We start from the raw sequence: 13,409 nt of genomic DNA on the forward strand, positions 1-13,409 counted from the left end.
TACCCTAACATTTTCTTATCTTTAACCTATAGGTAAAAGGTGATTCGACCAATACCATCTTATTAAGTATATGTAAAATGGAGAGAGGCTAATAGAAGGCAAAAACTTTGGTTTTGCCAAATATTGCAGTATATAGTAAGAGTTAAGTTGTTTCTTTTCTTAACCATGGTATTTATTTAATCAAGTCATATACTTTTCAAGCGTTTCTCCAAAAAATATTATTAGTGATTTTTTATTACCATACATGATTTTTTAAAGTGTTTTCTAAATTTTGTCAAATACCCAATTTTTCTTTAAAAACGCTTTTTAAGCTTAAAAGTATTTTTAAAAAGCAATGTCAAATGAATTCTTAATGACTTGTTATTGTTGTGGGTTCGTAAATAACCATTGATTTAAGTCATTTATGTATAGTAATGGTTAGATAAAAATAACCAAAATTTAACTTCTTCAAAGGGAATAATAATTTGAATTGAGAGATGAGCAGAGGTTGATGTAAAAAATGATCCAAAACCATATGGATTATTCATATGCTAGGAGCACAACATAACTGTCTCCTTTATTTGTCACTAAAAAGTAACCGAAAATGCATACCCAAATGGAAATTAGAATTGGATTGAACTACTGGCAGATGAGAAAGATGAGTCTGGAGGAATAGAAACTTCAGCAGCTCCTTCTAGCATTTGCACAACTTTCTTCATGGTGGGTCTTCGAGATGGATCCTCCTGAGTACACCATATTGCTATCATCACAAACCTCTCCAGTTTCTCCATATCACCAAATGCCTCTTCATCATTTCCTACCAGCAAATCCAATCTCTTCTCCTTGTAGCAGTCTTGCACCCAATCAGCCAGGATCATCTGACTTTCATCCCTTACATCGGGTTCGAAATTCTTCCTGCAGAAAATGATCTCTAGCAACACAATCCCAAAGCTGTAAACATCAACCTTGGCTGTAACAGGCACTGTCTTGAACCATTCAGGGGCAACATACCCTTTGGTTCCCCTGATTCCAGTCATGGTTCGCGTCTGATCCGTCTTCAAAAGCTTGGCTAGCCCAAAATCTGAAATCCTTGCTGTTAAAAAGTCATCTAAAAGTATGTTTTGAGGCTTGATGTCACAGTGTATGATCTGGGTACTGCACTCCTCATGCAAGTACAAGAGCCCTCTTGCAGTTCCTAGGATGATCTGTGTTCTTTTACACCAGTCTGGCCTTGAAGTTCCAAATAGGAAGGTTGCCAAAGAACCATTGCTCATGAACTCGTATACTAGAAGCCGGTGTTGCCCCTCATTGCAGTACCCCAGGAGTTGGACTAGGTTCTTGTGATTTGTCCGGCCAATTGCTTTCACTTCTGCCCCAAATTCCTTGTCTCCTTCTTTCTCTATCCTCTCCAGCTTCTTCACTGCAATCAAATTGATTCCATCATCATGGGGTAGAGCCCCTTTGTAAACTGTTGCAAAAGCTCCCCTTCCCAGTTCATCCTTGAAGCCATTAGTAGCCACTTCTAGCGCCTTGTAACTGAAATTTTGTAGATTTGCCCCCATCATGGCCTGGTGTGGCTGAAGAGTCTTTGACTTTCTCTTAATAAAAGCTGCTAGGAGGAGGAGGCAATTCAGAAAAACAGAGCCACCTAGCAGCACAGATTCTGTGATGATCAAAGTCGACTGATCTTTTTTACCTTCATTTCTGGGTTCCGAAGTAGAATTGTCCTTCCGTACTTTAATCAGAATTCTTCGTCCATTATTAGACTCAGTCCTCCCATTTGAGAGAGGGGTTCTCTTCTTCCAACAATCCCCCCCATCTCCAAAAATGGCAACATCACAAAAACAATCATCCAAGCAAGCTTGTCTGCACCAATCCTCTGTTACTTCTGTAAAATGCCCATAATCTGACAGTGGCCAGTCCACATCCGTCATCTCTTCAAAACCAAACAGACCCTTCTCTTGTGATTCTTCACTGCAACTCTCTGGTACAAAGTCCTGTTTGCATCCATTCATATCATCTTGTGGATCCAAGAAGGTGTAACCAGGAGGGCACTGACAGTATGGTCTGTCATCATTTCCCATTGTGCAGTAGCTGTTGAAGCCACAAGCTCCACTGCCTGTCTCTGCCCTGATACTTGTGCAGATATTGTCAGGCACAAACGAGGTTAAAGAGGACCATGCCATAGGCCTCCCAGCACTTGAGCCAGAAGACTTTGGGTAGACATATTGTCTGAAAACTCCATCATATTCAAGAATTGCTCTCTGGTAGTAGTCTTCTGTTGAAGCTTCATTTGTAAGCACATCCATAAGTTTGCTTCCATTGCTCGCCATAAGGTAGATGGAACCAGACTGGTTGAAAATCACTTGAAAGCCACTGCCAGTAGTCTTTGATGACCAGTAAGCATAATTTTCAGAATCCTGTGGGAAATTAGTGGTGTACATCGCCAGATTTCCAGTAGATTCTAGTATAAACATGAATCTTCCACTTGAGTAATTCGTTTCTGATAAACGAGCAAGCAGCTTGCTGCCTTGATTCAGTGCCTGTGTGGGCAATATGGTATCTGTTGGATTATCAAAACTCTCCCACAAATTAATGGAATCCTGCCTTGCCAGCACGAAGTTTCCACTGTCGAGCATGGCTGCATAGGCCACACCAGTAATGGTAGAATCAACCGGCCATATCTTTTCACCTTCCTGATCGTTCAGCACAAAATTTCCATCACTAGTAAGTTGAACTTTGGATCCCTTTTTCGCTAGATTACCCCCATTGGCTGACCAAACTACCGTCTTTTCAGATATCTTGTTGAACCAAACAGCCAGCAAGTAACCCCCAGTTCCAATCTCTTGGAATCCAAAAGCGAATTCGCCAGACTCTGATGCCCAAGATTCATTGTCTCCTGCTGTGAGGGACGAGCCCAGAGTTTTGTTACTGTAAGCTTGAGCAACAACCGACGCTGGGAGCAGGAGGAGGAGGAGGAGGAGGAGGAGAGGCAACCAGCAGAGACAATAAGGTACTGCAGTTTTCATTGCAGGAAGATAAGCTTACAAAGACATGAACTTCAAGAATTTAAGCGAAAATCTCTAGATTGTAAATCACTAGAGAAATGATGAAATCTCCATTTTGTTCAGGTGTGCTTGAAAATTTTATAGATGGTTTTCAATTTGTTTTCTTCCATTGACTTGTTCTAATAATTAGTCTCCTAATGGTTCCAAACTTTCTTCGACTTGAAGCTGCCATGTATTTACTTGATTTCAAACTTTGATTTTTCAGAGTTAGAATGTATTTACTTGCTTTGTTTATGGATTGCTTGTTGTGCTGAACCACCCTTGGATGGGGACATTAATGCAGAGTACGCAACAGAAGCATTTCTGGCTGAAACCCAATTGCCAGTGAGGTAGGCCAGCAATTCTTTTTAAGATATTCCACATCGTGCCCTCTAGACCTGTTCTAAGAGTTGTCGTTTGAGTGAGTCATCATTCTGTAGCAGCATTATTGTGCACCAACATGACACTCCCATGACTTGACCGTGATTCTCGGCTCTAATATCAATTGTTGGATCAGGGGTTTTGATCATCTCATTCGAAAAACCCATAGGCATCCGGTTAATATAGGCCAAACTTTTTATAGCATTCAACACCATACCACATAAGTTTGTTTTAAGAGTTTTGGGTGATCTATCCCTAAAGTGATGTTGCTGCATCTTAACATGATGCTCTCATGACTTGAATCATAATCCTTGACTCTGATATGAATTCTAGGATCATGGAAGTCAATTGGTATCCAGAAGTTAACTTTTTATTAACATTTAACATCGTATCCTATAAATTGTTCTAAGAGTTGTCATTTGAATGATTCATTCTCAAGTTCAAAAGTGACTTTGTTGCACCCAACAAAACTGATAAAAAAATGAACCGAATTTGAAAATTACGCAACTAGAGATTGATTAGAGTATGATATAAGCCTTGTTGGCTGATCCCTTAACCTTGACCGCCATCCAGAATGGTTGCAACAAGCATCAACACAGATTAATCTATGCGCTGTTGAGGAAATTTCTAGCCTCAACAAAATGCCTTATGAATTGGTCTTGTAGAGTTTATTAAGGTAGTTTCCGGTCAAAATAGTTCATAGACTTCAAAAATATACTTCAGGGGCATTGACAATGTCAAAAATATACTTCAGACATGGCTAATAACTTTTCCAAACCTTTCTGCATTGAATTTTAAGATTTTCATTCCCTAAGTTGTTCGACTCTTCTAGAAGTCTGACTTTTCCAAATTGAACTGAATTTCTCCATTTTATTTTCTTGGGATTCCACAATTTCATAGAGAAATTGGATATACAAGGAACTGTTCTCTAGCAGCAAGGTAGCAAAAACTATACAACTCTGCACAAATTCAGTGTGTGTTCCATGGTCGTGGCACATGTTTTCTGTAGCATGCAGCTGGGCGATGGTACAGGCCCCTTGCAATATGGCCAAGCTTCCCTGCTTTCAGATCTCAAACAATGGGAACAGAGCATAGGGGGTGTATGGGCATCTGAGGTAGGGTTGTCCAACAATGATGTAATAACAAGTGGAGTTTGCTCATTCTTGCTCTTGATTAACTCCATTTACCATAAACTTAAATCAAATTTAAATGTCAAATAATTCTGCCGATCTAATTCTTTCTAAGGCTAGATTCAACTTGCCTAAAAAATCACTAAAAAACAATTTGTAATAATATGCTCTTGGTAGATATTGACCGATATCAACTTAAGGCTTGCATGGCTTGAAAACACATCTATATATGATTAAAAGGAGTTCTCTACATATGAAGTGTCAAGAACTTCTCTTCCTAACTAATATGGGATCCCACAAGACCAGTAAAAAAGACTTTTATATCTAACTATAGTACCATTTGTAATGAATATATCCTTTATATTTAAATATCATCTACTCTAAGCTTAAGGTCTGCGTGAATTTAAAATACGGCTATATGGCTAAAAAAAAGTCTACCATATATAAAATATTAAAAAATTATCTCCCTAAATAACTAATATAAGATCTCACAACTATTTCCTCTAACCCTTCCAAACAAACTCTCATATCCTATGGAATTGTAGGATTGGACAAACTTCCATATGTGGAGGATTAGCTTTTATACACTCCCACATTTGATGAAGGATTGTTTTGATTTGTGTCTCGGACTTAATGTCTATGGATCTCGAAGTTTTAAAACACATCAACACAAATAAGGAGATCTCACTATATATGAAATATTAGAAACTTCTGATCATGTGTCGCACATGACATTAGATCTCATAATCATTCACACATGTGGACAAAATGTTCTTGTCTTGTCCTACGTGGACAAAATGAGGACAGATAGATTTCAAATTTCCAAATTTAATGAGGTATTCAATTTGTAATGACACTCTTCCTTTTGTATAAATATCGTCTTCTTCGAGTTCAAACCTTAAATAACCTAGTTATTTTAAAATATGTTTATATAGTTTAGAGGAAAACATTGTATATAAATTGTCAAGAACTTTTCCTTATAACCTAAATAAGTTCTCATAATCATCCCATATCTAAATGAGTTCTTATAGCCTAAATGATGACCTCATCATGTCCCATGCCATTGCACCATACCACCTACAATGATCAACTTCTTAATGTATGAATTTTGTACCATGGAATGTAACAAGAAAGTCATATATGCATGAGAGAGAGGGTGATTGATGAGATACCATATCAACTAGGAAGAGAAGTCTTTTATATTTTATATATAACGGACTCCTTTTAACTATGTAAACATGTTTTAAAGTTATATAGACATTAAATTCAAAATAATAATATCTACACACAAGAAAGGGGGTCAACATACAAAATTTGACATGACATAGATGGCGTGGAATTTATTTAACCAATCTAATTACAATTACTTTTCTGAAAAATTGTCTTTAAATTTAGCAAGACTTCTTCTAAGTAAGACTTCTTATTATAGTTGTTAGTTTCTTAAATACTTTTGGAGCAATGCCCTAGAGCTAATACAAACCAACTTATTTTTTACATTGAAGTCCCCTCACTTTTTACTTTTTAAGATTTCCTAAATGATCCATCCTTTTAAAGTTCTCATAATTGTAATTAGGTCCCACATCCTTAACGCACAAACTTAAGCCATCAATTAATTATACTTAGCCTTAAATTGGGCCTAACTTATAATTAAAATTATCAACCTTAAACTAGTTTTAATATCTAAATTCAATCTAATTAACATTAAGCATAAAAATTAAATTTTTTTAATAACCAAGTATTACATCCCCTTGCCTGCAAGCAAAAAAAAAAAGAACTTCTCCTTCTAATTTATAAGAGTAAACCTATGAAAAGCCTAGGATAACTATAATATAGCTTTTTCCACTCCATGAGGTTGCCATGGTACTTTCACTAAAGAACTCCTTGTGGGTTACCTTTTCTTGCAATTTCAAGTCTATAAAACACATCTTATTTACCACATAATTTTGTGATAAGGCTAATCCATATGCTACTCCCATAAGGCATAGAAAACTTTCCCTTCTTATCAAATCAAATTACACATTTCTTAGATATCACACATAAAATTATAAGGCAAAGGTCATGGATATATTTAAGGGTCTCACTACAATATCGAATTGGTACGTAGCGAAAAACAAAACCAATTATAATGTCCCATGTACACAAATAGGTTTCATTGTTTTATGTCCAAGTCCAAACACTGCTTTGTATTTTGGTCACATTCTTTTATATAATATTGATCTTCATATACAATTCCATTCTTTTGTACTTTAATCCCATTATTTGTATCTATATTCATTAACTTAGATTTCATCATACAATTTGGATGGTTGGGATGATCAATTCGATTGGTATCAATTAGTACACTAACATTTTCTTATCTTTAACCTGTAAGTAGAAGGTGATTCAAGTGATGCCATCTTATGGAGCATATACAAAGAGGTTAATGGAAGTCAAAAAATTTGGTTATGCCAAATATTGCATGATGTAGTAAGAGTTAAGTTATTTCTTTTCTTAACCATACTATTTATTTAATCAAATTATATACTTTTTAATCTAAGTGTTTCTAAAAAAAAACACTACAAGTGATTTTTTAATACCATAAATAATTTTTAAAAGTGTTTCATAAATTTTGTCAAAACCCTTTTTAGGCTAATTAAAAGTAATTTTTAAAAACACTATCAAATGGACTCTTAGTGACTTTTATTTTTGTTGCTAGTTCGTAAATAACTATTGATTGGATAAAAATAGCCAAAATTTAACTTCTTCAAAGGGAATAATAATTTGAATTGAGAGATGAGCAGAGGTTGATGTAAAAAATGATCCAAAACCATATGGATTATTCATATGCTGGGAGCACAACATAACTGTCTCCTTTATTTGTCACTAAAAAGAAACCGAAAATGCATACCCAAATGGAAATTAGAATTGGATTGAACTACTGGCAGATGAGAAAGATGAGTCCGGAGGAATGGAAACTTCAGCATCTCCTTCTAGCATTTGCACAACTTTCTTCATGGTGGGTCTTCGAGATGGATCCCCCTGAGTACACCATATTGCTATTATCACAAACTTCTCCAGTTTCTCCATATCACCAAATGCCTCTTCATCATTTCGTACCAGCAAATCCAATCTCCCTTCTTTGTAGCAGTCTTGCACCCAATCAGCCAGGATCATCTGACTTTCTTCCCTTACATCGGGTTCGAAGTTCTTCCTGCAGAAAATGATCTCTAGCAACACAATCCCAAAGCTGTAAACATCAACCTTGGCTGTAACAGGCACTGTCTTGAACCATTCAGGGGCAACATACCCTTTGGTTCCCCTGATTCCAGTCATGGTTCGCGTCTGATCCGTCTTCAAAAGCTTGGCTAGCCCAAAATCTGAAATCCTTGCTGTTAAAAAGTCATCTAAAAGTATGTTTTGAGGCTTGATGTCACAGTGTATGATCTGGGTGCTGCACTCCTCATGCAAGTACAAGAGCCCTCTTGCAGTTCCTAGGATGATCCGTGTTCTTTTACACCAATCTGGCCTTGAAGTTCCAAATAGGAAGGTTGCCAAAGAACCATTGCTCATGAACTCGTATACTAGAAGCCGGTGTTGCCCCTCATTGCAGTACCCCAGGAGTTGGACTAGGTTCTTGTGATTTGTCCGGCCAATTGCTTTCACTTCTGCCCCAAATTCCTTGTCTCCTCCTTTCTCCATCCTCTCCAGCTTTTTCACTGCAATCAAATTGATTCCATCATCATGGGGTAGAGCCCCTTTGTAAACTGTTGCAAAAGCCCCCCTCCCCAGTTCATCTCTGAATCCATTGGTGGCTTCTTCTAGCTCTTCGTAAGTGAAGCTCCGGAGATTTGTTCCCTCCATGGCTGGGGATGTCTGAAGAACACTTGTTTTTCTGTGCTTGCAGCGGCGGATGAACAGAACAATTGCTAGGACGAAGAGAAAGTTAAAGAACGCTGAGCTACTGAGCAGCACCGATCCAGTGAGGATCAAAGTTGACTGATCCTTCCCCTTCGAACCTTCATCTATGGGTGGCAAGGTAGAATTATCCTTCCTCACTTTAATCATAGCTCTTCTTTCATTGCTAAGATCATACCTCCCATTTGAGAGAGGGACTTTCTTCATCCAGCAGTCCCCATCTCTGAAAATGGCCACAGCACAGAAACAGTCACCCAAACAGGCTTCCCTGCACCAATCCTGAGTTACACCTTTAAAATGTTGGTAGTCGGCATACGGCCAATCCACACCCAGCATCTCTGAAAAATAAAACAGGCCCGCTTCTTGTGTTCCTGCATCACATCTCTGCTGTACAAAGTTCTGTCTGCATCCACCCAAAGAATCAAGTGGATCCAACCAGGTGTAACCAGGAGGGCACTGGCAACTGGGTCTCTGATCGTCTCCCAGTCTGCAGTAGCTGTTGAACCCGCAAGCTCCACCGCCGGTACTTGCTCCAATGCTCGTGCAGATATTTTCAGGTATGAATTTGGACAAGGAGGACCAGGCCATAGTCCCTGAGGCTGCAGATTTTGGGTAGACATATTGCCTGAAAACCCCATCATATTCAAGAATTGCCCTCTGGTAGAAATCCTCTCTCATATTCACCTCATTTGACAGTACATCATTGAGTATGCTTCTGTTCCTCCCTATAAGATAGATGCGGCCAGACTGGTTGAAGATCACTTGAAATCCACTGTCCATTGTCTTAGTAGACCAATAAGCAAAATTGTTAGAATCCATTGGGAAATCAGTGGTGTAAAGCACTAGATTCCCATCGCTTTGTAACGCAAACATGAATCTTCCATTTGAGTAATTCGTCTCCAAGAAACGAGCAACAAGTTGGCTGCCTAGATTCAGTATCTGGGTGGGTAAGATCGTGTCTGTTGGATGATTGAAACTCTCCCACAGATTGCTGGATTCTTGGCTCGCCAGCACAAAGTTTCCAGTGTCGAGCATGGCTGCATAGCTGACTTTAGTCCCCCCAGAATCAGCCCTCCAAACCTCTTTCCCTGATGGGTCATTCAGCACAAACTCACCATTACTGGTAAGCTCAACCCTGGATCCTGTCTGCACTAGATTATCGCCATTGGCTGACCAAACTATGGTCTTTTCAGGTATTTTGTCGAACCAGATAGCTAGTAAGAACCCTCCAGGTATAATCTCTTGGAATCCAAAAGCAAATTCTCCAGATGGGGATGCCCACGAATCATTGTCCCGAGCAGTGAGGGATGAGCCCAACGTGATATTGTTCCCAGAAGATTGAGCAACGCTTGAAACAGGCAGCAGCAGCAGAAGAGGCAAAAGCAGAAGCAAATAGCGCAGAGGATTTTCCATGCTGGGAAAAACTAGCTTGAATTACAAAGATTGAACTGGAAGATAATCTCTCAAGCTGTAACAGTTATAATGAATGATGGATTTTCCATGAAAGTTTTTTAGAAAGAAAATTTAATTCCTGGGAAGGTTGCAGGCCGATTCCACTTTTCCTTCCCTGCATCATCTTCCATGGACCTGACTTAAAGAGAGTCAACTCATGGCCGACAGATGATTATTGGTGCGTCCCAGCCATGGAAATTTAGTAGCAGTTTTGGGTCATGGTCTTGCCTGTCACTGTTTGTACAGAAATCATTGATAGTTGCCGTTCATTTAGGTGTGTTTCACAATAATTTTAAAAAATATTTTTAATATTTTTAATACTTAAATAATAAAAATTTTGAAATATTAAAAATATTAAAAATGTTTTTTAAAATCACCATCAAACAAATTTTTAATATTCTAAAAAATTATTCAAAATTTTGATCATTCAAAGTAAAGATGTTTGGTTACCAAGGGGAGAGGTGGATTTTTGGAGACCCAGTCCAAACCTTCTGTGGGGCATTAAAGAGGGGCATTAAAGAGATTTACATGAAGTTCCTTTTTCTTATTTTTAAGAGACTACCTAATGTAGAGATTAAAAAAAAGTAAGAGTTTTTTATTTAATTGAAATAAAATATTATCTTTTAAAAAAAATATTGTATTAAAGAAAAATTATAAAAATATCTATATATTTATTTCATAAAGAAAATCACAAGCCACAATTTGAAAAAATAAAATAAAATTTATTTATTAATACCATAGAAAAATTAAAATTTTGTTCATAAAATTGAAGAAAATGAAGTAACAAAGAAATTGTTGAATATAGAGGTAAATTGTCACAACCCGTCCCTTCACCCAGGACATGTAATTCCACTTCTAAAAGTAGTAAAAACACTCACAAAATTACAAATAATACCCTCAAAATTAGTCAATCTACTCCATAAATTCATGATTTCAGTCTAAAAGGTAAAATCACATCATTATCAATTGGGCTTATCATTTTGAACTCCAATCTCATTACTTTATGACTTTAATTTCATTATTTTATATTTAAATTTCACTGTATTGTACCTTAATCATTTTGCTTTGTACCTACATCTCATTATTTAATGATGTTAGGAAGTGTCCCAAATTCCTAATTAGTATAGATTCCTTTTTGTAAAGAATATTATATAGAATATTTCTAGGTTGATATATTATTGTAATATTAGACTTCCTTATAGAATAAGGAAGGTTGTTGGAAATATCTCTATAAATATTCTAGGTCATGAGGGGAAAAAAGTTATGAGATGGAGATGGGCCTGTATAGACTATACAAGGTGGATAGAGATGTGAGGAAGAACGGGAGGTACCTGGTGGAGCGAGATGACTCGTAGTAAGGTATGGATACAAGGAGTGGGGAAACATGGGATGTTTTGGGAACCCAATAGTTGTATCTGGTTCTGTCCTCTGTAATATTCTCTATTGTATAGTGGAATCATTATCTCTCATCCGTGGACGTAGGCATGGTTGGCCGAACCACGTTAAAACCTCGTGTACCGTATGTATGATTGTTTTATCTTTGTGTTCTTGAACTAACATTGTTGGCATCAAAGCTTTCATTGGCACTACAAATGAAGCAGGTGACGTAATCTCGAAAATACTTTCATAAGCAAAATCTTTTTATATTGGACTGTTTAAGCGGATAAAGAGTAACTTTTCTTAATTACTCGATGAGTATTTTCATACAGATGGGGGATAAATTCAATTTTTTTACAGAACCAGTCACATAAGACTATTTTTAATGATTTTCAGGTTTTTACTTTTTACATAGAAGTTTTATTTAAAAAAAAACAAGTGTATCAAAACTAAGCCTAACATTAATTATTTTCTATTCTTTAAAAAATATTTAATAAAAAAGGGTTTATAGATACAATTTGAAAATAACTCCACCCACCTTATAATTTATTGAATGAAATATCATACCAACACTTATCTAATCAATTAACAAATACAAATGAAGCTATTCCTTGAGTACATATATGACCCTTTCCTAGTGTCATTGTCTCAATCTTAATGAAAAGTCCAGAGTCTTGGAGCCGCCCCCAGCCAGCCGGGCACCAAAGAAAAATTATCTTTGGTTCTCAAAAGTATAAGGATGATAAAAATAAATAAATAAATAAATAAATAAAATAATTTTCTTCTATTTGATCTATCAAAGAAAGATACTAGTGATCAAAGATGAATCCAACCTATAGTCGATGGAACGAATCAAAATTACATAAGCAATACACAAATTTGGAAAATTAATTAACATTAGGTTATGTTTAATTTCTAGAAAATTTAAGAGAAAATGTTAAAAAAAAAATAAAATGAAGACCACGGCTATGTTTGGTTCTTGAAAATGTGAAAGAAAAACATAAAGGAAAGAAAATAGAAGAAAAGTAAAAGAAAAGAAAATGTGAAAAATAAATTTAAGTCCATAAATTATTTATATATACCACTTCAAACTCATTTTATTTATTTTAATTTTTTGATATAAAAATTAAATTATTTTCTTTTCTCGTTATGTTTCAGTAATCAAACATAACCTAAAAGTAAAAGGAAGTTAAAACAAAGAAAAATAAAAAATAAATTTAAAGTTAATAAATTATTTTTATATATAATTTTACTATTTAATATAAAGATTAAATAATTTAAAAATATATAAGTTGTTAACTGATTTTAATTATATTTAATTTTCTTTGGAATTTTTTTATAAGACAATCAAATATGAAAAAAAAAATCCTTTAATATTTTTCTTTCATTAAAACTATGTTTGGTTGTCAAAAAGTATTAAAGAAATAAAAAGTGTTAAGAAAAATGATTTTTTCATATTTAGTTTTACAATGAAAAATACAAAAGAAAATCAAATATAATTATTGTTAAAAATTTATATATTTTTAAATTATTTAATCTTTATATAATAAACAGAAATAAGTCAAATGAGTTTTAAGAAGTCTATAAAAATAATTTATTGAGTTTAAGGCTATATTTGGTTCTCTAAAAATGTGAGGGAAAATACGAAGGAAAGAAAATAAAAAGAAAAAGTTAAATAAAAAAAATGAAGAAAAATTAAAAAAAAAAAAATTAAAGTGAAGAAAAATTTAAAAAAAAAATTAAAATCAATAAATTATTTCATATGCTATCTTAAACTCATTTCTCTTATTTTCTTATTCTAGATAAAAATTAAATAATTTAAAAAATGTATAGATTTTTAACTAATTTTAATTATATATTTTTATATTTTATGTTAAAACCAAACATTAAAAAATCATTTTCTTTAACATTTTTTTTCCTTAATAATTTTCAATAACCAAATATAACCTAAACCAATTTTTTATTTTCCTTCATTTTTTCTTTCTTTCTACTTTTCCTCTCTCTTTTCTTTCCCTCACATTTTCCTATTTTTAAATAAAGTTCTTTTTGAAGATATGTCTTGAGCTTAATTTTAATTTTCATGAAGCACTGCAAACAATTTTTAAATTTTTTAAAAGTATTTTTAAAATTTTATCAAAGGTCTTATTTT

At 35.0% G+C, this 13,409-nt stretch overlaps 2 protein-coding genes across 3 annotated transcripts; both read right to left on the minus strand.

The window, feature by feature from the left end:
* Positions 1-487: 487 nt before the first annotated feature.
* On the minus strand, positions 488-3,131 carry LOC117916171 (G-type lectin S-receptor-like serine/threonine-protein kinase LECRK3). Of its 2 annotated transcripts, XM_034832068.1 has the most exons (2): positions 1,676-3,131; positions 488-1,588 (listed from the first exon to the last, which is right to left on the minus strand). In XM_034832068.1, exons 1-2 carry the CDS (start codon positions 3,006-3,008, stop codon positions 603-605), a joined length of 2,319 nt encoding a protein of 772 aa, XP_034687959.1. In that variant the 5' UTR covers positions 3,009-3,131; the 3' UTR covers positions 488-602. The 2 variants fall into 2 exon arrangements, with proteins under 2 accessions (XP_034687959.1, XP_034687958.1); XM_034832067.1 differs by having other exon boundaries at positions 488-3,131.
* A 4,145-nt stretch (positions 3,132-7,276) lies between these two features.
* Positions 7,277-10,060, minus strand: LOC117915542 (G-type lectin S-receptor-like serine/threonine-protein kinase LECRK3). The gene has a single exon (XM_034831113.1). The coding sequence runs from the start codon at positions 9,842-9,844 to the stop codon at positions 7,436-7,438; it is 2,409 nt and encodes an 802-aa protein (XP_034687004.1). The 5' UTR covers positions 9,845-10,060; the 3' UTR covers positions 7,277-7,435.
* Positions 10,061-13,409: the final 3,349 nt, after the last annotated feature.

This window comes from Vitis riparia, chromosome 6, assembly GCF_004353265.1.
Source record: "Vitis riparia cultivar Riparia Gloire de Montpellier isolate 1030 chromosome 6, EGFV_Vit.rip_1.0, whole genome shotgun sequence".
Lineage (NCBI taxonomy): Eukaryota > Viridiplantae > Streptophyta > Magnoliopsida > Vitales > Vitaceae > Vitis > Vitis riparia.